This window comes from Caretta caretta, chromosome 24 (assembly GCF_965140235.1).
Source record: "Caretta caretta isolate rCarCar2 chromosome 24, rCarCar1.hap1, whole genome shotgun sequence".
Lineage (NCBI taxonomy): Eukaryota > Metazoa > Chordata > Testudines > Cheloniidae > Caretta > Caretta caretta.
Genome location: NC_134229.1, coordinates 7,296,359 through 7,318,650, shown reverse-complemented (window position 1 = coordinate 7,318,650; position 22,292 = coordinate 7,296,359). Strand labels below are relative to the sequence as shown.

The 22,292-nt window shown below is 45.0% G+C and overlaps 2 protein-coding genes across 5 annotated transcripts; both read right to left on the bottom strand.

Moving 5' to 3' along the window:
- Positions 1–246: 246 nt before the first annotated feature.
- Positions 247–10,537, bottom strand: LOC125628848 (immunoglobulin kappa light chain-like). 4 transcript variants are annotated; one of them, XM_075122873.1, is made up of 9 exons: positions 10,471–10,537; positions 10,011–10,057; positions 9,044–9,086; positions 7,461–7,608; positions 4,568–4,894; positions 3,443–3,754; positions 2,722–2,832; positions 2,247–2,293; positions 247–1,324 (listed from the first exon to the last, which is right to left on the bottom strand). In XM_075122873.1, the coding sequence occupies exons 4-9, from the start codon at positions 7,498–7,500 to the stop codon at positions 1,229–1,231; spliced, it is 933 nt and encodes a 310-aa protein (XP_074978974.1). In that variant the 5' UTR covers positions 7,501–7,608; positions 9,044–9,086; positions 10,011–10,057; positions 10,471–10,537; the 3' UTR covers positions 247–1,228. The 4 variants fall into 4 exon arrangements, with proteins under 4 accessions (XP_074978974.1, XP_074978973.1, XP_074978972.1 ...); XM_075122872.1 differs by lacking the exon at positions 10,471–10,537 and having other exon boundaries at positions 10,011–10,099; XM_075122871.1 differs by lacking the exons at positions 9,044–9,086; positions 10,471–10,537 and having other exon boundaries at positions 10,011–10,098.
- Positions 10,538–15,735: 5,198 nt separating this feature from the next.
- On the bottom strand, positions 15,736–20,794 carry LOC125628847 (immunoglobulin kappa light chain-like). Its single transcript, XM_048834086.2, has 6 exons — positions 20,673–20,794; positions 20,101–20,433; positions 19,013–19,324; positions 18,221–18,331; positions 17,767–17,813; positions 15,736–17,084 (listed from the first exon to the last, which is right to left on the bottom strand). The coding sequence occupies exons 1-6, from the start codon at positions 20,713–20,715 to the stop codon at positions 16,989–16,991; spliced, it is 942 nt and encodes a 313-aa protein (XP_048690043.2). The 5' UTR covers positions 20,716–20,794; the 3' UTR covers positions 15,736–16,988.
- Positions 20,795–22,292: the final 1,498 nt, after the last annotated feature.

Sequence of the window (22,292 nt, the reverse complement as noted above, 5' to 3'; positions counted from 1 at the left end):
TTCGTTGTATCATCCACCAAGAGAAACACAGTTGCTAAGTGGGATAGACAGGGCCAGCTTCTGCTCTCAGAGACTCCGGAGTAAATCCAGAGTAACTCCACTGACTGCAACAGAGCTCTTCCAGATTTACACTGCTGTAAACCAGAGCAGAATCTGGCCCAAAGAATTTAAGAGATCACCTTATTTATTACACAATAAGCTGAGCTTGATGCATTGAACAGATAAAAAAGGCAAGACACACGAACATCAATTCTGGGTCTTTTTAATGAGTGACAGTTTGAACGGCAGCTTGACCAACCACAAGTTGTGATGTAAACAGGCAGCGCGAGCAGGCTCAGGCACCAGGAGAGCTCCAGTCATTGATAACGTGTTGTTATTAGATGGCGCAGAGGGGCTGGAACATAGGGCTCTGTGGATCTCGCCTTTGGGGAAAACCAGCAGACTCTAGAGCAGCGTTTCTCAGCCTTTTGGGTACCAGGGACCGCCTGGCTGCCTTCCTAAACTGTGTCAGGGAGATCTCAGGGACCGGCACTGGTCCACAGACGGGTCGTTGAGAAACACTGCTCCAGAGGAAGCACTGGACTAGCAGCTCCAGCCCTGGCCTGGGGAGAGATTCTCACCCCTCCCAGCTCCTGCATCCATCCTTCCCCTTCCCAATCCCATTGCACGTCCATGTAGCGTTTCTGCAAAGGGAGCATGTGCCTGCTGGGGGCCAGGGGAGCCGTGGCATACACTGGGGCAGCACATCCCCTCTTCACGCTCCTGCCACCCGGCCTCACTCTGTGCAGGGCAGCTGAAGCCATTCAGCTGTGTCTGGGTCCCTCTGCAGATGAGAGGAGGAGGAGGAGGAGGAGGAGGATGATAATAATGATTGTGCTACCATAGCACCCAGGAGTCTTGGTTATGGACCAAGCCCTGTTGTGCTAGGCGCTGCACACAGAACAAAGAGACAGTCCCTGCCCCAAAGAGGTCCCAATCTAATACACATGTGACATGTAAAGTCATCTACACCCTGATGTCTTTATAATTATATCCTAAAAGGAGATTTCCCACCTGATGAGGCTGGACCCTGTGGGGATCGTCTGAGCTTTTTATTCTAAACAGAGAAGTGGAGAAAATAAAAAAGAAAGGAGACGGAGACAGGCAGAGCCTTCTTCTGGCTGCTATGTCCGATCAGCAGAGAACCAGACATCAGTTCCCACGTGTGGATTCCCTTGCACTAGACAGTTCAGGCTTTTACATGTTTCTCTCTGGCCGATCGCTGCATCATGCGCCCGTTGCGATTCCGCGAATCAAAATCCAGATGAGCGTATAAGATTCCACCCTGTTTGGCGACAATTAGTAACATGAGCCATCCCCTTGTAAAATGAAGGGACACAAGCTGAGACAGAACCAAACATCCAAGTGAGTTTAGTCTGATGAAAAATCCCATCTCATCTCTGATTCTCCTGCTTGTCCTGTTAGCTGGGCGTGTTATCAGAATGGAAACCAGCGCTGGATTCTGAATTTAAGAACTCAGCTACTGACAATATTTTGCCAGATCTAAACCCCATGTCAATGGACAGTCTCCTATTGAGGTCACTGAGGTTTGGATCAGGCCCACAGCACCTGTCACTGGAAAATCTTCATGTGCTTTGCAAATATAATTTCTCAAAGTTCTTTATCTTATAAGTGCCAAAAATGTTCCCAGCTCCACACAAAAACCCTGTAAAGGGCACAGTCAGCAACAATAAAACATCAAACTTCCCATCACCCTTGAGCAGTAAGTCTACTTATCCATATTTTACACATGGGGAAACAGTCACAGAGCAGTAAGTGACTTCCCCACTATCCCACAGTAAATTGGTACCAGAGTTAGCAGTAAGGCTCTTTGCTCCCTTTCAGCTACTCCAACAGCTAGATCTCACTTTCACCTCCTCCTTCCAGAATAACCAGTTTAATTACTAAAAAGAACAGGAGGACTTGTGGCACCTTAGAGACTAACCAATTTATTTGAGCATCAGCTTTCGTGAGCTACAGCTCACTTCATGCATCCGATGAGGTGAGCTGTAGCTCACGAAAGCTGATGCTCAAATAAATTGGTTAGTCTCTAAGGTGCCACAAGTCCTCCTGTTCTTTTTGCGAATACAGACTAACACGGCTGCTACTCTGAAACCTTTAATTACTAAATATATGAAGTTGTTGGATTAGAAATGCCTGAGACAGACACATTGATTTACACAGAGACAGTTTGCAAAGAGCCGTACCTGGGGCTCCTCGGAAGCTGGGGGTGCTGAGACCCTGGGCTGGAATCCTGGAACAAACAAAGACAACAGTCAAAGTTCCTCTTCCACGGTCACCCCCCAGCTGCAGTTCACTGACTAATGGTGCATCCGAGCTGTGGGTGCCCAGTGCACCACGAAGCATGGTAAATGGAGAGGGGCTCGTCAGACAGGCTAGTGCTCTTTGTGAACTACACACCAGGTGCCAGGGCCAGGGGCAGTAGAAGCCTTTCCACATCGCTCCCTTTGTCATGGAGAACAAAGCCGTTCTCCCGACACAGGACATTCAAGATGCAGAAAACAAACATTTGGAGATGAGTGCTGGCAGTTGTGACATTTGCAGCGTGTTCGTGTGTTGGACGGGACAGTTGCAGTCCCCAGTAGCAAGCAGGGGAGTAGGATTTCTCCCTAAGGGAGATGTTCTGAGCTGGGCTGGGCTGGGCTGGGCTGGGTTTATTACCTAGCGTGGAAGGGCAGAGGGTCCAGACGAGGCTCAGAGACACCACCAGCAGCAGCAGACCAGCTCCAGCCGCAAGGGGCACAATGTAATGTGAGCACTCGCTGGCAGGGACTGTGGAGGAAGCAAACAAACAGACACAAGTAAGTGGCTGACTCGAGCCAAGAGGGTCGTGATGCCACCACATCCAGCTCTTCCCTGCTGATCCCCATTTCACCATAGGCCTTAACCCCCGAGGAGTGAGACAACAGGAGCCTTCAGCACCTTTCACCCTCTGTGTTGCCCCCTTTGCCTTAGGCAAATTCTTTCCCCTATAATCAGAATCTTCCCTGGACCTTCTGCCATCCACAAAATCCTCCTTCAAGGTCTCACCTCACCTCACTGCCTCTCCATCACTTTGCATATCTCTCTGGAACACATCTCTCTTCTCAAATGCCTCTCAATTCCCCTTTACTCAATAGATATATTATTTTTTAAGTCTTTACAGTGTTTTATATGTACAATCTGGGTGAAAGCTGCAGTAGAGATCTGAGCTCCATTGTCTTATGATCCCTGTAATGTCTCACATTACCTTTCCACAAATTCTCTAGATAAATTTTAACTAAGACATAGAATATTCCAGCTTTCTGTGATGGAAAGTTACGTAGAAGCAGCTCTGATTGTGGCCCCTTCACCTTTATTTCACATCTGAGTCTCCCTTGGTCTCAAATATATCATCACTCACCTTCAGGATACCTGGTACTTTTCTTCACACTGCTGCCGGAAGAGTTGAATTTGACTTCACAAGTGAAATTCTTCCCACTGGTCCAGGTGTCCCTGGGGACGCTGATGTGATTTATGAGGGTTAAAGATCCATCCTTTGCTTTCAATGAGCGTGTCAGCCCCTGTTCCTGCAGCTCCCCAGAAACACTCCAGGAAACATGGACTGGGCTGGACACTCCATGGATCACACAGGCCAGATTTGCTGTCCCAGTGACTTGAATGTCATGTGGAAATGGGACCAGAAGCATCACCCAGCTGTTCTTGGTATAACTGTCTGAGCAGAAGGTGGTGTGATATTTCAGTGTGATGATCAAATGAGCTGCAGTCTGATTAAAGGTATTAATCTTTCACCCAGAGAGACAAGGTGGGTGAGGTAAAATCCTTCATTGGACCAACTTCTGTTGGAGAAAGACACAAACTTTCAAGCTGACACAGAGCTCTCCTTCAGGTCTGGAAAATATATTCAGAGTGTCATTTCCCAGACCAGAAGGAGAGCTCTGTGTCAGCAAGAAAGCTTGTCTTTCTCACCAACAGAAGTTGGCCTAATGAAAGCTATTACCTCACCCACCTTGTCTCTCTAATATCCTGGGACCAACACGGCTACAGCAACACTGCATACTATCATTCACTAAGACATTATTTCAAAGGAACAAATGTATTGAAGAAGGAAATATTAAATTACCACACCAACACTGACTAGGATATAGCTGCACTACCTAGAAGGAAAATTGCGAACAATTTTATAAATTTTATAAACTTTTCATTAAATCAAAATATTACTTCGTGCAAACATAACTCTTATGTTAGCAATATTCCCTACCGGGGTGCCCTGAACAGTCACAGAGAAACTTCAATAGTTTATTTTTGGCACTTTCAGGTTTTACACATATATTTTATAACAATATATGTTGTTATATTCCTTCTATACCCAGAGCATTTAATGTTTAGCTCATCTGCTTGGTTTAAAGCATGCTTTCCTTTGAACCATTCATCCATAGCTATGGTATCTTGTCACATTTTAATGGGAACATGAAATATGCTTTGTCAATCAGTTATTAGTCTCCTTAAACAAGCTATGGTTCCTTACCTCCAACAATCAGCGTGGATCCATTCCCGAAAAGCAGGTAGCTGCTGTCAATATATGCACAGTAGTAAATGCCAGACTCAGTCTTTTGGATATTGCGGATTTCCAGTGTCGAGCTGTGCGTCTTGTGTTTGCAAGCAAACTTACTTACATTTTGATCATCCAAACAGCGCTTAATGCAGGTGGGTTTCTCTCCTTCTCTTCTCAAATACCAAAACATTCTACTTTCTTCCAAGTTTTCTGTGGAAGAACAGTGGATCTTTGCGGTTTCACTAACTTCAACAAACTGGATCCGCTGAGTCTGGTGCAGAAATAACTGCACTCCTAGCACTGGAGAAATAAAATATCGTTAATAGTCAGTGTCCGCCAGGTCTCCAACTGCCACAGATGGAATGGATAGCTCAGCACTAGAAATTACTTAATCTGTTAGTTATTCTCTGCATCCAAAATGCTAAAAAAGCTGCTCTAACTTTGTACAAGTGAATGGAAATGCAATTAATATCCAGCAAAAGTTTCAAAACATATCATAGATATTCAACACTGGTGTCCTACTGAAGAGGCTGTTTTCCCAATTCCAGAGTTTAATGCAGAAGTTTTACCTAAAGAAGATAAAACCAGATACTCGGCAAAGATCATTTTCATAAAAAAGGAGAACCAAATCCTGACACACTAGTCCAAAGGCTGATGTCCAGTGCACTGCTGCAGTGACTGGGTACAGTGTCTTGGTCATTCCCAGTGAGGAACGCCTCCGAGGAGGATGTGCTGTGCTGATAGATACTAGAGGGGTGGGTTAAAGCCTCTACAGAGGGTACACCATTTCTTGTAGAATTTCTCTGCGTTTCAATGGCATAGGGGTGTACTCTAATGATTTAGAATAATTTTAAACCTCCAGAACATGTATATAAACAAACCCACAAGACTTTGGAGCACAAATCCCATTGACTTTCAAAGGAAAATACTCCTAAATCACTTAGTTCTTTTGACAAGCCCAAGCTAAATCTCTTCCCATGTTTCCATGTTTGGTCCATTCTTGTATCATATTTCTTGGTGCTACAAAATTTGCCTGTAACAATCATTTGGAGTCTCATCTTGGAGGACTTTAATAGCACTTTAAATCATCCCGCTGAAAGCTCTGACTTGTGTGAGAAATAAGACAACAAGAGATACAATTTTCAAAAGAGACCAAGTCCCATTTTAAAAACTGCTTGCGGGCCAGATTTTCAAAAGTATTTCGGTGCCTATAAATGCAGAGAGGTGCCTCGTGAGATTTTCAAACATGGCTAAGAGGGTTAGCTGACTCGCTCCTACTGAAGCCAGTGGAAGTTAAATGCCTCCCCTGCCTCCCTTTCGATCTACCAATAATCTGGCTAAAAATGAACGGAACACGGCAGGTTCGAAAGCTGCGTCTGGCTGCACAAAGCAGGGAGCGAGAAGAAAAGTGCATCTGTCAGTGACCCTTCTGAAACAGCTGACAACAGAGGGCAACATGGGCTAGCGATTAGAGCCATTGGCTCAGAAAAGACCAGATTCCCTCGGTGCCTTGGCCAGGTGTCCTTAGCCTCAAGCCCACTTGTGAGGCTGCACTGACTGGCTGCAGCTCCCCTGGCAAAGTGGGGATCGATCTGTTACAAACCCCTTCCCGGCAACGCTCTAATGCTGGGGACCATCTTCCTTCCTTCCCCTCCCTCTCTCGCTCTCTCTCATGGGTGTGGAGCTACCTGGGCTAAATCCTGCAGTCCCTGCCTCAATCAATATTAAATGGAAGCAAGAGTTTAAAGGAAGGCTGGACTGGTCACGATTCTGTCTGATTTCTAGCCCAAGGGCATTACTCACAATTACACAGCTTCTCCTTTGCACCAAGGTAAAGAGGAGTTTAAAGGAGCATAAATTACACTCACACCCACTTCCAGGCCCTTGTGCATTACCATGGTGGAAAGGGGCTTAGTGCAAATGAGAATCCGGTCCCCAGGTTCACTTATAAGGGGCTGAATGTTGTCAGTGGTAGTACAGATAAGACCACAGAAATCATAAAGCTATTCGAGCACAATGTCTCCCCAGCCCAGTTCCTGTAAGGGCCTGTTATAAACCTCCCAGTAACACGGACTGACAATGGTACAAAGCCCTATTTACTGCTCTAAGGTTTCCAGCGAACATGCTTTACAAAGTACAGTGCTTTAAGGAACTGAAGGTAGGTGCTGAAACTAAAAGCAGCTGAGCACTCACCACTCCTCTGGACTTAGCTTAGTTCAGTGGGTGCCCAGCACATCACAGCAAGTGCCTCAGCACCATGCAGAATTGGACCCTTACAGTATATACAGAAATATCTTCATGCACTGTGGGGGTGGAGCGGGGCAGCTGTTTGACAGCCCCACAGCAGCCCTGCGCGGTGGCTTAGGGCAGGAAGTGGAAAGGAGCCATGTAGCCAACTGCAGCTACAGGAGCACTTTTACACTCATGTGATTACCAGGCTGGGCCAGAAAATTTCCCATTGCACAAAAAATTTTCAAGATATCAAAAAATTTTCTCGTCTCGAACTGAGATGAAAAGTTAAAATCTCAAAATGTTTCCGAGAACCAAATATCATTTTTGGATTGTGTGAAAGGAAGTGTTTTTGTTTTAATATTTTTGAAAATGTTTCCTTTCAATTTTGACGATATAAAATTTTGACCATGTTAAACTTAAAATGATTTCAAATATAAATAGTTTAAACTTCTCAGCAATTCATCATTTTGAACTGGAGTTTTTCAATTTTGAAACTTTTAATACGTCAAAAAATTCATCAAAGCTTACCCTTTTCCCCTGGGGAAAAAAAAAATTCTCCATTTCAACAAGTGTGCATTTTCCAACAAAGAAATGTTTCTTCTAAAGACTTGACCAGCTCTAGTAATTTACTCACATGGGACATTGGCCAAGGAACCAGAACCAGCTGCTCTCATCCTGCTGAAAGCATCCTCAGTGATGTCAAGTCACCATCCACTCATGACCTCAGTTTGAAAGCTCAATGGAAATCTGGGCCCTCCTGCAGCCCCGTTGGGTTCAGTAACCTGAGATCAGATTCAGGCCCTTAGTCATTCAATTTTTATTGGCACTCAGAGAATCATAGAAATGTCAGACTGGAAGGAACCTTGAAAAGTCATCCAGGTCCTGCCTCAGCACAGGGGTCTGGACAAGTAAACCTGGATCATCTCTTACAGGTGTTTGTTCAACCTGATCTTCAAAACCTCCAGTGACGGGGATTCCACAACCTCCCTTGGAAGCTAGTTCCAGAGCTGAACTCCCCTTAGAGTTAGAAACTTTTTCCAAATATCTACCCCAAACATTCCCTGCTGCAGATTAAACCCATTACTTCTTGTCCTGCCTCTAGTGGACATGGAGAACAAAAAATCCTCTTTAAAACAGTCCTTATCATATGTGGAGATGTGTGTCTAACAAGTGGTGTGTAACACATTTGTTGTATCATCCATCAAAGAAACACAGACACTAAGTGGGATGAAAAGGGCCGGATTCTGCTCTCAGAGTCACTGGAGTAAATCCAGAATAACTCCACTGACTGCAACACAGCTCCTTCAGATTTACAGTGTAGTAAACCAGAGCAGAATCTGACCCAGAGAATTTAAGAGGTCACCTTTCTTATTACACAATAAGCTGAGCTTGATGCATTGAACAGGTAAAAAAGGCAACACACACAAATCACTAGTGGGGTTGCCGTCTGTTTTTAATGAGTGATATTTAGAATGACAGCTTGAACAACAAGTTGTGATGTAAACAGGCAGCGCGAGCAGGCTCAGGCACCAGGAGAGCTCAAGTCATTGATAACGTGTTGTTATTGTTAGATGGTGCACGGAGGCTGGCACCTGGGGCCCTGTGGATTTCGCTTTTGGGGAAAGAAGCAGCTTCTACACCAGCATTTCTCAACCTTTCTGATACCAGGGACCGGCTGGCTGCCTTCCTAAACTGTGTCAGGGAGATCTCAAGGACCGGCACTGGTCCACGGACAGGTCATTGAGAAACACTGCTCCAGAGGAAACACTGGACTAGCAGCTCCAGCCCTGGCCTGGGGAGAGATTCCCATCCCTCCCATCTCCTCCCGCATCCGTCCTTCCCCTTCCCAATCCCATTGTACGTCCATGTAATGTTACTGCAAAGGCATCATGTGCCTGCTGAGGATCAGGGGAGCTGTGGCATATACAGGGGCTGCACGTCCCCTCTGCAGGCTCCTGCCATCTGTCCAGGGAAGCCACAGCCTTTCAGCTGTGTCCGGGTCCCCCTGCACGTGGGGGAGGATGATGATGACAATTGTTGTGTTACCATAGCACTCAGCAGCCCTGGTTATGGACCAGGCCTCATTGTGCTAGGCGCTGCACAAACTCAGAACAAAGAGACAGTCCCTGCCCCAAAGAGCTTCCAATCTAATACACATGTGACGTGTAAAGTCATCTACACCACGATGTCTTTACATCCCAAGAGGAGATTTCCCACCTGATGAGACTGGACTCTGTGGGGGTCTTCTGACTTTTTATTTCTAAACAGAGAAGGGGAGAAAATAAGTAAAAAAGGCGACTGAGACAGACAGAGCGTTCTTCCAGCGGCTACTTCCAATCAGCAGAGAACCAGCCATCAGTTCCCACGTGTGCATTCCCCTGCACGAGACAGTTTAGGGTTTTACACGTTTCCCTCTGGCTGATCGCTGCATTGTGCGCCCGTTGTGATTCCGCAAATTGAAACGCAGTTGAGTGTATAAGATTCCATCCTGTTTGGTGACAATTAGTAAATTTAGCCAGCTCCTTGTAAAATGAAGGGATACAGGGTGCGAGAACACCAAACATTCAAGTGAGTTTAGCCTGATGAAAAATTCCCTCTCATCTCTGATTCTCCTGATTGTCCTGTAAACTGTGCATGTTATCAGAATGGAAACCAGTGTCAGATTCGGACTTTAAGAACTCACCTGCTCATTATATTTTGCTAGACCCAAACCTGATATAAATGGATAGTCTCCTATTGAGGTCAGTGAGCTTGGACTCAGGCCCACAGCACCTGTCACTGCAAAATCTTCATGTGCTTTACAAATATAATTTCTTCTGGCTCTTTATCTTATAAGTGCCAAAAATGTTCGCAGCTGCACAAAAACCCTGTAAAGGGTACAGTCAGAACCAATAAAATATCAAACTTCCCAACATCCTTGCGCAGTAAACCTTGTTATTCACTTTTTACACATGGGGAAACTGAGTCACAGAGTACTAAGTGGCTTGCCCACTATCCCACAGTAAATTGGTACCATTGTTAGCAGTAAGGCTCTTTGCTCCCCTTCTGCTACTCCAACAGCTAGATCTCTCTTTCACCTTTCAAAACAAATTGGTTTAAGTGCCAAATATATGAAGTTGATGGATTAGAAATGCCTGAAACAGACATATTGATTTAGACAGAGACAGTTTGCAAAGAGCCGTACCTGTTGCTCCTCGGAAGCTGGGGGTGCTGAGACCCTGGGCTGGAATCCTGGAACAAACAAAGACAACAGTCAAAGTTCCTCTTCCAATGGTCACTCCCCCAACTGGTTCATTGACTAATGGTGCATCCGAGCTGTAATTGTGCAGGGCACCACCAAGCATGGCAAATGGAGAGAGGCACATCAGAAAGGCTAGTGCTCTTTGTGAGCTATACACCAGGTGCCTGAGCCATCGGAAGTAGAAGCCTTTCTACATCGCTCCCTTTGTCACGGAGAACAAAGCCGTTCTCCTGACACAGGAAATTCAAGATGCAGAAAACAAACATTCTGAGATCAGTGCTGGCAGTTGTGACATTTGCAGCGTGTTCATGTGTTGGACGGGACAGTTGCAGTCCCCAGTATTAAGCAGGGGAGCAGGATTTCTCTCAGTGGGGGAGTGTCTGGGCTGGGCTGTGTTTATTACCTAGCGTGGAAGGGCAGAGGGTCCAGACGAGGCTCAGAGACACCACCAGCAGCAGCAGACCAGCTCCAGCCGCAAGGGGCACAATGTAATGTGAGCACTCTCTGGCAGGGGCTGTGGAGGAAGCAAAAAAACAGACAAAAGTGCCTGACTTGAGCAAAGTGGGCCTTAATGCCACCACATCCAGCTTTTCCCTCCTGAGCACATTTCACCACCGGCCTTAACCCCCGAGGCGTGAGGATACAGAAGCCTTCAGCATTTTTTACCCTCTGTGCCCCCTCTCTCTCAGGTGAATTCTTTCCCCTGTCATCAGTAATTTCTCTGCACCATCTGCCATCTACAAAATCCTCCCTCTAGGTCTTTCCTCACCTCATCACCTCTCCATCACTTTGCATATCTCATTGGGAAAACATCTCTCTTCTCAAATGCCCTTTTACTCATGAGATATATTATTTTTTAACTCTTTACTGTGCTTTATATGTACAATCGGGGTGTAAAATCAGAGCTACATTGTTTTGTGGTCCCTGTAATGTCTCAATTCACCTTTCCCCAAATTCTCTAGAAAACTTCTATGTAAGACATAGAAATTCCAGCTTTCTGTGAAGGAAAGTTATGTAGAAGTAGCTCTGATTGTGGCCACTTTACCCTTCTTTCACATCTGAGACTCCCTTGGTCTCAAATATCATATCACTCAGCTGCACGATATTTGGTACTTTTCTTCACACTACTGCCGGAAGAGTTGAATTTGATTTCACAGGTGAAATTCTTCCCACTGGTCCAGGTGTCCATGGGGACGCTGATATGATTTATGAGTGTTAAAGATCCATCCCTTGCTTTCAGTGAGCGTGTCAGACCCTGTTCCTGCAGCTCCCCAGAAACACTCCAGGAAACATGGACTGGGCTGGAGACTCCATGGATCACACAAGCCAGATTCGCTGTCCCAGTGACTTGACTGCCACGTGGAAATGGGACCAGAAGCATCACCCAGCTGCTGTTGGCATAACTGTCTGAGCGGAAGGAGGTGGTGAATTCAGTGCGATAATCAGATGAGCTGCAGTCTGATTAATCTTTCACTAAGAGAAACAATGTGGGTGAGGTAATATCTGTTATTGGATCAACTTCTGTTGGTGAAAGAGGCAAACTTACACAGAGCTCTTCCTTCAGGCCTGGGAAATCTATTGAGTGTGTCATTTCCCAGACCTGAAGGAGCTCTGTGTAAAGTTGAAAGCTCGTCTCTCTCACCAACAAAAGTTGATGCAATAAAAGCTATTACCTCCCCCACCTTGTCTCTCTCAGATCCTGGGACCAAGACAGGTCCAGCAAAACTACATACTATCTTATGCTAAGGCTCTAATTCAAAGACAAAGAAGCTATTGAAAAAGGAAGACATATTAAATCTAAAGAGGAGAAATAGCACAATACATATCTGCATTAGCCAGAAGGAAAGTCGTGTGCAATTTTATAAATTGATGCCCTCTAAGGAACCTTTCATTAACTCAAAACATTATTTCATGCAATCATGGCTCTTAGGTTAGAAATATTCCCAACCTGGGTGCCTTGAACAGACAGAGAAACTTCTAAGGCTTTTTTTGAGCCTTTTCAAATTTTGTTCTCTTATTTATTAAAAATACACATTATAGTCTTTCTGTATACATAGAATTTAATGTTTAGCTGATCTTTTTGGCCTGAAGTACTCTTTCCCTTTAACCGTTCATCAATAGCTCTAGTATCTGGTTACATTTTAATGGGAACATGAAATGTGCTTTGTCAATCAGTTAATAGCCTCCTTAAACAAGCTATGATTCCCTACCTCCAACAATCAGTGCAGATCCATTCCCAAAGATTGGGTAGCTGGTCATTGTAACTGCACAGTAGTAAATGCCAGACTCAGTCTTTTGGATATTGCTGATTTCCAGCGTTGAGTCTCGCGTTTGCAAACAAATTTACTTACATTTTGATCATTGAAACACTTCTTAATGTGTGTGGGTGTCTCGCCTTCTCTTCTCAAATACCAAAACACTTCCCCTCCTCCTTCCAAGTTTTCTGTGGAAGAACAGTGGATCTTTGCAGTGTCACTAACTTCAACAAACTGGATCTGCTGAGTCTGGTACAGCAATAACTGCACTCCTAGCACTGGAGAAATAAAACATTGTTATAGTCAGTTTCCATCAGGTGTGGATAGTTCAGCAATGGCATATACTTCACCTGATAATATTTATGCTCTGCAGCTTAAATGCTAAAAAACCTGCAATAACTTTGTTCAAGTAAATGGAAATGCAATTAAAATCCAGGAAAATTTCAAAATATATCCTATATATTCAACAAGGATGTCCTATTGAAGAGGCTGTTTTCTCAATTCCAAAGCTTAATGCAGATATTTTACCTAAGGAAGATAAAACCAGATACTCAGCAAAGATCATTTTAGGAAAAAAAAAGTGAAAGAAAGTCCTGACACACTAGCCCAAAAGCTGACGCCTAGTGCACTGCTGCAGAGACAGGGCACAGTATGTTGGTCATTTCCAGTGAGGGACGCCTCCGAGGAGCATGTGCTGTCATGGTAGATACTGGGGTGTGTGTGGGTGGTTTAACAAATCTACAGAGGATACGGTATTTCTTGTAGAATTTCTCTGCATTCCACTGGCACAAGGGTGTGCTATAATGATTAATAACAATTTTAAACAACATCCAGTACCTGGCACAATGTTTCCTATGTATAAACTGAATAAATGTGCCCATCTGACTTCACCCCATTGACTTTCAAAGGAAAATGCTCCTACACCACTTAGTTGCTTTTGACAATTCCAACCTAAGTCTCTCCCCAACACTCCATGTTTGGTCCATCTTTGTACTGTGTTTCTTGGTGGTACGATGCTGACCAGGAGTGAGCATTTGGAGTTTCAACTTGTGTGAGAAATAAGACAATGAAGAATATGATTTTCAAAAGCACCCAAGTCCCATTTTCAAAAGTGACTTGGGCCAGATTTTCAAAGGTGTTTATGGGCCTATAAATGCAGAGAGTGCCTAGCGGGATTTTCAAACATGGCTAAGAGGGTCAGGGACCTCACTTCTACTGAAGTCAATGGAAGTTAAGCGCCTCCCCTGCCTCTCTTGGGATCTAGCAATAAACTGGCTGAAAATGAACTGAACAGGGCTGATGCAAAGCTGCGTCTGGCTGCCCAAAGAAGCGATAGAGAAGAAAAGTGCATCTCAGTGTCTCTTCTGAAACAGCTGACAATAGAGGGCAATATGGGTGAGCAAAAAGAGGCATTGATTCAGAAAAGCACAGATTCCCTGGGTGCCTTGGCCACGTCTCCTTAGACTGTATCCCGTTTTCTGAGGCTGCACTGCCTGGCTGCATCTCCCCTGGCAAAATGGGGATTGATCTGTCACAAACCCCTTCCCAGCAGCTCTCTAGTGCTGGGGACCATCTATCTCCTTCCTTCCCCTGCTTCACTCCCACCCTCCCACTGCTGGGGAGCGACCTGGCCAGACTCCTGCAGTCCCTGACTGAGGCAATGTTACGTGGAAGCAGGAGTTTGGCTGATGGACGACGACTGGACTGGGCAAGATTCTGCCTGATTTCTAGCCCAAGGGCATTACTCACAATTACACAGCTTCCCCTTTGCACCAATGGAACGGGGAGTTTAGAGGAGCAGAAATTACACTGACACCCACTTCCAGGCCCCTGTGTGTTACCATGGTGGAAAGGGGCTTAATCATCAAGAGACCTGATTGTCCTTTGCACTATGTTCTCATGTCCCCAGACTCGCTGTTAAGACACTGAATGTTGTCAGTGGTACCACAGACAAGAATATAGAAATCTTAATGCTAGTCAAGCACAATGTTTCCCCAGCAAAGTCCCTTATAAGAGAAAGTGCCTGTTCTAAACCTCCAAGTAATACCGCTTAAGATGGCACGATGCTTGATTGCTCCCGGGATCCCAGCAGAATACATGCAGTGCTTTAAGGAACTGAAAGTAGGTTCTGATCCTAAAAGCAGCTGAGCGCCCACCACTCCCCGGGACTTTGCTGAGTGTTGTAGGTGTCTAGCACATCTCAGCAGGTGCCTCAGCACCATGCAGGATTGGGCCCTTATGCTGTGTCTAGACATATCTTCATCCATCCACTGCAGGGGTGGGGTGGGACAGCTGTTTGACAGCCCCACAGCAGCCCTGCACAGTGGCTTAGGGCAGGAGCCGTGTAGCTACATTTTACACTCATGTGATTACGGAGGCTGGGCAGAAGATGGTTTTTCCATCCCACAAAAATTGTTAAAAGATCGAAAAATTTTCCTGTCTTGAGCTAGGATGAAAATCAAAATCTCAAACATTTTTCTTGAACCAAAAATCCAAAGATCATTTCTGGTTTGGGGGAAAGGAAGCATTTTGGTTTAACAATTTTGAAATTTTTCCTTTCAATTTTGACCATGTAAAATTTTGACCGTGTTATTTTTTTACAACTATAATTAGTTTAAACTGCTAAGCAAGACGCCATTTTGAACTGGAGAACCGGAATTATTCATTTTTCAGTTATGAAACTTTAAGATAAATTGAGGAAAGCACCCTCAGGGACTGCAAGTTAACATTCATTCAAGACCTCAGTTTGAAGACTCATTGGAAATCTGGACCCTCTTGCAGCCCCATTGGGTTCACTACTCAGGGTAATACGAGATCAGATTCAGGCCCTTCGTCATTCTATGAATGTCCATGAAAAAATGAATCACAGAAATTTCAGGCTTTAAGGGACCTTGAAAAGTCATCAAGGTGCTGCCTTAGCACAGAGGTCTGGATAAGTTAACTTAGACCATCCCTGACAGGTCCAATGTATTCTTTCAACCTCCAATGATGGGGATTCCACAACCTTCCTTGGACGCCTGTTTCAGAGCTGAACTCCCCTTAAAGTTAGAAAGTTTTCCCTGATATCTAACCTAAATCACCTTGATTCAGATGAAGCCCATAACTTCTTGTCCATCTTCCCTTGGGCATGGAGAACAATTGATCACCATCCTCTTCAAGTTTCAGAGGAACAGCCGTGTTAGTCTGTATTCGCAAAAAGAAAAGGAGTACTTGTGGCACCTTAGAGACTAACCAATTTATTTGAGCATGAGCTTTCGTGAGCTACAGCTCACTTCATCAGATGTATACCGTGGAAACTGCAGCAGACTTTATATACACACAGAGAATATGAAACAATACCTCCTCCCACCCCACTGTCCTGCTGGTAATAGCTTATCTAAAGTGATCAACAGGTGGGCCATTTCCAGCACAAATCCAGGTTTTCTCACCCTCCACCCCCCCACACAAATTCACTCTCCTGCTGGTGCTAGCCCATCCAAAGTGACAACTCTTTACATAATCAAGTCGGGCTATTCAAAACAGCCCTTACCCTATTCCAAGATGTGTGTGGAACAAGTGGTGTGTAACACATTTGTTGTATCATCCATCAAAAGAAACACAGAGGCTAAGTGGGATTTAAAAGGGCCAGATGCTGCTTCCAGAGACACTGGTGTAAATCCGGAGTAACTCCACTGACTATAACAGAGCTCCTCCAGGTTTACACTGCTGCAAACCAGAGCAGACTCTGGCCCAAGGAATTTAAGAGGTCACCGTTCTTATTACACAATAAGCTGAGCTTGATGCATTGAGCAGGTAAAAAAGGCAACACACACAAATCACTAGTGGGGTTGCCATCCCTTTTTAATGAGAGACAGAATGACAGCTTGAAAAACAACAAGTTGTGATGTAAACAGGCAGAGCGTGCAGGCTCAGGGCCTAGGAGAGCTCCAGTCATCGATAACGTGTTGTTATCGTTAGATGGTGCAGAGGGGCTGGTGCATGGGGGCCTGTGAATCTTGCTCATGAGGGGGAAGCAGCAGCCTGCAGAGGCAGCCCTGGAATAGCAGCTCCCGCACTGGCCTGGGGAGAAATTCTCATCCCTCTCAGCTCCTCCCGCATCCATCCTTCCCCTTCACAATCCCATTGCACGCCCATGTAACGTTACTGCAAAGGGACCATGTGCCTGCTAAGGATCAGGGAAGCTGGGAGCTGTGGCGTATACAGGGGCTGCACGTCCCCTCTGCAGGCTCCTGCCATCTGGCCTCACTCTCTGCAGGGAAGCTGCAGCCGTTCAGCTGTGCCTGGGTCCCTCTGCACGTGGGGGATCATGATGATGATGACAATTATTGTGTTACCATAGCATCGAGGAGCCCCAGTTGTGCTAGGCACTGCACAAAACACAGAACAAAGAGACAGTCCCTGCCCCAAAGAGCTTCCAATCTAATACACAAGTGACGTGTAAAATCATCTGCACCATGATGCCTTTATATCCGAAAAAGGAGATTTCCCACCTGATGAGGCTGGACTCTGTGGGGGTCTTCTGACCTTTTATTTCGAAACAGAGAAGGGGAGAAAATACAAAAAGAAAGGAGACTGAGACAGACAGAGCCTTCTTCCAGCTGCTACTTCCAATCAGCAGAGAACCAGCCATCAGTTCCCACGTGTGGATTCCCCTGCGCCAGAGAGTTCAGGGTTTTAAACGTTTCCCTCTGGCCGATCGCTGCATTGTGCGCCCGTTGCGATTCCGTGAATCGCAATCCAGATGAGCGTGTAAGATTTCACCCTGTTTGGCGACATTTAGTAAAATTAGCCCCCTCCTTGTAAAATGAAGGGACACAAGCTGAGACAGAACTGAACATCTAAGTGAGTTTAGCCTGATTAAAAATTCCCTCTCATCTCTGATTCTCCTGCTTGTCCTATAAACGGTGCGTGTTCTCAGAATGGAAACCAGCCCTGGATTCTGACTTTAAGAACTCACCTGTTGATACTATTTTGCCAGATCCAAACCCCATGTCTCCTATGAGGTCACTGAGCTTTGAATCAGGCCCACGGCACCTGTCACTGGAAAATCTTCATGTGCCTTACAAATATAATTTGTTATAGCTCTTTATCTTTTAAGTGCCAAAAATGTTCCCAGCTGCACAAAAACCCTGTAAAGGGTACAGTCAGAACCAATAAAACATCCAACTTCCCATCATCCTTGTACAGTAAGTCTAGTTATCCACTTTTTACATATGGGGAAACTGAGTCAGAGTAGTAAGTGACTTGCCCATTATCAGTAGCTAGTATTAAAGCTCACAGTAAGACTCGGACCTCCCTTCCTGCTACTCCAACAGCTAGATCTCACTTTCACCTCCTCCTTCCAGATCAATCAGTTTAAGTGCCAAATATATGAAGCTGATGGATTAGAAATGTCTAAGACAGGCACATTGATTTAGACACAGATAGTTTGCAAAGAGCCGTACCTGGGGCTCCTCGGAAGCTGGGGGTGCTGAGACCCTGGGCTGGAATCCTGGAACAAACAAAGACAACAGTCAAAGTTCCTCTTCCACGGTCACCCCCCAGCTGTACTTACTGGCTAATGGTGCGTCCGAGCTGTGGGTGCGCAGGGCACCACCATGCAAGGCACAATGAGAGGGGCTCATCGGAAAGGCTAGTGCTCTTTGTGAGCTACAGACAAGGCGCCTCGGCCATGGGCAGTAGAAGCTACATTGCTCCCTTGGTCACGGAGAACAAAGCCATTCTCCTGACACAGAAAATTCAAGATTCAGAAAACAAACATTCGGAGATCAGTGCTGGCAGTTGTGACATTTGCAGCGTGTTCGTGTGTTGGACGGGACAGTTGCAGTCCCCAGTATTAAGCAGGGGAGCAGGATTTCTCTCAGTGGGGGAGTGTCTGGGCTGGGCTGTGTTTATTACCTAGCGTGGAAGGGCAGAGGGTCCAGACGAGGCTCAGAGACACCACCAGCAGCAGCAGACCAGCTCCAGCCGCAAGGGGCACAATGTAATGTGAGCACTCCCTGGCAGGGGCTGTGGAGGAAGCAAATAAACAGACAGTTGACAAGAAGGTGTGAGTAAGAGTAGGGGGAAATTAGTATTGGGGAAATAGTCTGAAATGGGCCACTGTCACTACCGCTTCAAAAGTTTTTTTTCCTCCCTTGGTATCCTGCTGCTAAGTGAATTGTCTCGTTAGACTGACCTCACACTTGGTAAGGCAACTCCCATCTTTTCATGTATTTATACCTGCTCCTGTATTTTCCACTCCATGCATCTGATGAAGTGGGTTCTAGCCCACGAAAGCTTATGCCCAAATACATTTGTTAGTCTCTAAGGTGCCACAAAGACTCCACGTTGCTTTTGCTGATACAGACTAACATGGCTTCCACTATGAAACCTGTCGTTGGAAAACATCTCTCTTCTCAAATACCTCTCAATTCCCCTTTACTCCTGTTATTTATTATTTAGCACTTTACAGGGATTCATATGTACAATCTGGGTGAAAGCTGCCCTAGAGATCAGAGCTACTTTGTCTTGTGGTCCCTGTAATGTCTCAATTCACATTTCTCCAAATTCTCTAGAGAAATTCTAACTAAGACAGAATAATTCCGCTTTCTGTGATGGAAAGTTACATAGAAGGAGCTCTGACTGTGGCCACTTCACCCCTATTTCATATCTGAGTCTCCCTTAACCCTCAAATATAGTATCACTCACCTGCAGAATATCTGGTACTTTTCTTCACACTGTTGCCGGAAGAGTTGAATTTGATTTCACAGGTGAAATTCTTCCCATTGGTCCAGGTGTCCATGGGGACGCTGATGTGATTTATGAGGGTTAAAGATCCATCCTTTGCTTTCAATGAGCGTGTCAGCCCCTGTTCCTGCAGCTCCCCAGAAACACTCCAGGAAACATGGACTGGGCTGGACACTCCATGGATCACACAAGCCAGATTCGCTGCCCCAGTGACTTGACTGCCATGTGGAAATGGGACCAGAAGCATCACCCAGCTGCTCTTGGTATAACTATCTGAGCAGAAGAAGGTGGAGAATTTAGTGTCATTAAATTAGATTTAAATTTAATTAAATTAAATTTAGTGTCATAGAATTTAGTCTCATTAAAGATGTTAGTCTTTCACTAGGACTTCTGTTGGTGAGAGAGATAAGCTTTTGAGCTTACACAGAGCTCTTCTTCAGGTCTGGGAATTTACTCAGAGCTCCTTGCCAGCTCGAAAGCTTGTCTCTCTCACCAACAGAAGCTGGTCCCATAAAAGCTATTACCTCACCCACCTTGTGTCTCTAATACCCTGAAACCAACACAGCTACAACAATCACTGAGACATTAATTCAAAGAAACACATCTATTAAAGAAGGAAATAGTAAATCACCACACTACCGCTAACTAGATTGTAGAGCAATACGTATCTGCACTAGCCAGGAGGAAAATTGTGTGCAAATTTTAAATTTTTTATAAACATTTCATTAACTCAACATATAGTTTCATGTAGTCGAGGCTCTTAGGTTAGAAATATTCCCTACCTGGGTGCCCTGAACAGTCAGAGAAATGTCAATAGTTTATTTTTGGCACTTTCAAGTTTTAACATTTTTACTTATAAAATGTATGTGTATTATATCCCCTCTGTACCCATAGTATTTCATGTTTAGCTGAACTGTTTGCATTAAAGCATTCTTTCCTTTGAACCATTCATCAATAGCTATGGTATCTTGTTTCATTTTAATAGGAACATGAAATATGGGTTGTTAATCAATTATTAGTCTCCTTAAACAAGTTATGTGGTTCCTTACCTCCAACAATCAGCGAGGATCCATTCCCGAAGATCAGGTAGCTGCTGTATTTATATGCACAGTAGTAAATACCAGACTCCGTCTTTTGGATAGTGCTGATTTCCAGTGTAGAGCTGTGTCTTTCATGTTTGCAAGCAAATTTACTTACATTTTGGTCATCAAAACAGTGCTTAATGCAGGTGGGTTTCTCACCTTCTCTTCTCAAATACCAAAACACCTTCCATCCTCCTCCTTTCAAGTCTTTTGTGGAAGAACAGTGGATCTTGGCGGTGTCATTAACTTCAACAAACTGGATCCGCTGAGTCTGGTGCAGAAATAACTGCACTCCCAGCACTGGAGAAATAAAATATTGTTATAGTCAGTTTCCATCAGGTCTCCAACTGCCACAGATGGAATGGATAGCTCAGCACTAGAATTTATTTAATCTGATAACATCTGTGCTCTGCAGCCTAAATGCTAAAATAACCTGCTATTAAAATGCAGCTAAAGCTTGAAAACATATCATAGTCAACACTGGTGTCCTACTGGAGAGGCTGTTCTCTCAATTCCAAAGCTTAATGCAGAAGTTTTACCTAAGGAAGATAAAACCAGATACTCGGCAAAGATCATTTTCATTAAACAAGTAGAACAAAATCCTGACACACTGGCCCAAAGGCTGATGCCCAGTGCACTGATGCAGTGACTGGGTACAGTGTCTTGATTATGTCCAGTGAGGAACGCCTCCAAGGAGGATGTGCTGTGGTGATAGATATTATAAGGGTGGGTTAAAGAGGCTACAGCATATCTTGTAGAATTTCTCTGCATTGCAGTGGCTCAGGGGTGTACTATGATAATTGAGAATAAATTTAAACATCCAGAATATGGATCATCTATAGAAACAAATCCACATGACTTTAGAGCACAAGTCCCTTTGACTTTCAAAGGAGAATGCTCCTAAATCACTAAGGTCTTCTGAGACTCCCAACGTAAGTCTCTGCCCAGTCTTCCATGTTTGGTTTAAGGTATCATATTTCTGGGTGGTACAACACAGATATGTAATGATTGTTTGGCATCTTGTCTTGGAGGACTTTAATTGTACCTTAAATAATCACACTGAAAGCTCTGACATTTGAGAAAGAAGACAACGTGGAATGCAATTTTCAAGAGTACAAGTCCCATTCTCAGCAGTGACTTAGGGCCAGATGGTCAAAAGTATTTCAGTGCCTATAAAGCAGAGAGGTGCCTCGCGGGATTTTCAAACATGGCTAGGTGGGTTAGGAGCCTCACTCCTACTGAAGTCAATGGAAGTTAAGAGCCTCTGCTTGGATCTATCAATAAACTGGCTAAAACCAAACTGAACGGGGCTGGTTAAAAAGCTGCGTCTGGCTGCACAAAAAGGAAAGTGCATCTATCAGTGACCCTTCTGAAACAGCTGACAATAGAGGGCAACATGGGCTAGCGAATAGAGCCATTGGCTCAGAAAAGACCAGATTCCCTCGGTTACTTGTCCACGTCTCCTTAGACCCTACTCCATTTTCTGAGACTGGACTGACTGGCTGCAGCTCCTCTGGCAAAGTGGGGATCGATCTGTTACAACCCCCTTCCAGGCAACACTTTAATGCTGGGGACCATCTACCTTCTTCCTGCCTTCCCTTTCACTCCCTCCCTCCCATGGTTGGGGTGTGACCCGAGCTAAATCCTGCAGTCCCTGACTGAGGCAATGTTACGTGGAAGCAGGAGATTGGCCTGACGAAGGACGACTGGACTGGCCAAGATTCTGCCTGATTTCTAGCCCAAGGGCATTACTCACAATTACACAGCTTCCCCTTTGCCCCAGTGGAACGAGGAGTTTAGAGGAGCAGAAATTACAATGACACCCACTTAAAGGCCCCTGTACGTTACCATGGTGGAAAAGGGCTTAATGCAGATGAGAATCAGGTCCCCAGGCTCGCTGTTAAGGGGCTGAATGTTGTCAGTGGCAGTACAGATGAGACCATAGAAATCATAACGCTATTCAAGCACAATGGCTGCCCAGCAAAATCCTTTATAAAAGAAAGCGCCTGTTATAAACCTCCCAGGAACACTGATTGACACCAGCACAATGCTTTACTTACTGCTCGAGGGATCCCAACAAAATGCTTTACAATGTAAATTGCTTTAAGAAACTGGACTTAGGCACTGAACCTAAAAGCAGCCGAGCACCCACCATTCCC